The 1,615-nt window shown below is 49.9% G+C and overlaps 1 protein-coding gene across 1 annotated transcript; it reads right to left on the reverse strand.

The window, feature by feature from the left end:
- Window positions 1–337: 337 nt before the first annotated feature.
- Window positions 338–985, reverse strand: LOC135696918 (uncharacterized). The gene has a single exon (XM_065216453.1). It carries the CDS (start codon window positions 983–985, stop codon window positions 338–340), a length of 648 nt encoding a protein of 215 aa, XP_065072525.1.
- Between the last annotated feature and the right edge of the window lie 630 nt (window positions 986–1,615).

A 1,615-nucleotide genomic window follows, 5' to 3' on the forward strand; every position in this document is an offset into this window, starting at 1 on the left:
AGGTAAAATGAAAAACGGAAATAGTCCGACAGCAGTAGCGTCGACAAATGGGGCACACAAGGTTGTGCAATGGATTGAGCATAGGCGTAGGGTTTGCATACTTAGGCTGTGGTCCATTTGGTGAATTTTCACTTAAATTTGACACTTCGAAACTAAATTATAATGTTCGAAAATCCCTCTGTTGTTGATCGGCCAATTTTCGAGAAAGTGTGTGTCAAAATTGATTCCTTGTCTGTCAGATATAAGTCTGCTGGAATAGCAGGTTTATTTGAAAATTTTCCATCTGTCAAGTTTAAGTGAAAATTCGCCAAATGGAACACAGCCTTAACACGCCCGCTCAAACTCTGCTACTGGTCAATCCAAGGTACTCACGGAACTTCCTGAAAGCAGGGCCTGGCAGACTCTTCGTCAGTATGTCTGCTTGCTGCTTCAACGTAGGGATATACTCGATGCGTATCTGGTTGCTCTCCAACAGTTCTCGGACGAAAAAATGCTTCACGTCCAAGTGCTTCAGCCGCCCAGAATCCTTCGGGTTAGCGGCAATCTTCATTGTGGACTGGTTGTCCTCATGGTAAGTGATTGGGGCCACGGGCTTAGACCCGAGATCTTCCAGAATCCTGACCAACCACTGACCATGGCAGGTGGCCGCGCATAGTGCGATTAGCTCGGCCTCCGTAGAAGAGAGAGATACGGTAGCTTGCTTTTTCGCACTCCAGCTCACGGTAGCACCATACACCTTGAACACTGCACCCGACACGGACCGACGATCGGTGATTTCATTCGCCCAGTCGGCATCGGAATATGCTTCGAGCAATGGGCCAGCATCGTCTCCTCGGTAGACTAGCCCAAAATCCAGCGTTCCTTTTATGTAACGTAATACACGGCGCAAGTGGGCCCAGTGGATCTCGTTGGGGCAAACCTGAAACTGGCTAAAATAATTTGCAGCAACAGCCAGATCCGGGCGGGACGTCAGTGACACGTACATGACACATCCAACTAACTCACGATATGGCTTGCTCGTCCACTGTGACTCCTCGCCTCTTGGTAGCTAAAGCCGGTTCTCCATCGGTGTAGCGATCGGCCGGCAGTCCTGCATCTGGAACCGATCCAAAAGATGTTCCAAATAGCGTCGCTGGCTGATCCGAAGGGGTTTCTGCTCCATATGCCGGTCGATTCGTATTCCTAGGAAATTCTTCACAACGCCGACGTCCGTCATTTCGAATTCGGTGGCGAGACATTTCTTGATCGTATCGACTAGCTTCGCAGAAACGCTGACGATGATAACGTCATCCACATAGATGACCAGGATAACTTGGGTATCTCCTGATCCCCGACAGTACAGGCACATGTCGTTGCGGCTTCTCACGAATCCCAGGCGAACTACGAAGCTGTGTAACCGTTCGTTCCACGACCTAGCCGCCTGTTTTAGGCCGTATAGTGACCTATTCAAGCGACAAACGAGACCGTCGTGATGATCGAAACCCTCCGGCTGGCGCATATGTATTTCCTCGTTTAGCGCTCCGTTGAGGAAAGCGGTTTTCACGTCCATTTGGTGAACGATCTAACCATTGCGATTTGCCAGTGCCAACACCGTGCGAAGTGTGTCCATCCGTGC

This window comes from Ochlerotatus camptorhynchus, unplaced genomic scaffold, assembly GCF_037179485.1.
Source record: "Ochlerotatus camptorhynchus isolate MF236.1 unplaced genomic scaffold, CSIRO-AGI_Acam_v1.1 ptg000063l, whole genome shotgun sequence".
Classification (NCBI taxonomy): domain Eukaryota; kingdom Metazoa; phylum Arthropoda; class Insecta; order Diptera; family Culicidae; genus Ochlerotatus; species Ochlerotatus camptorhynchus.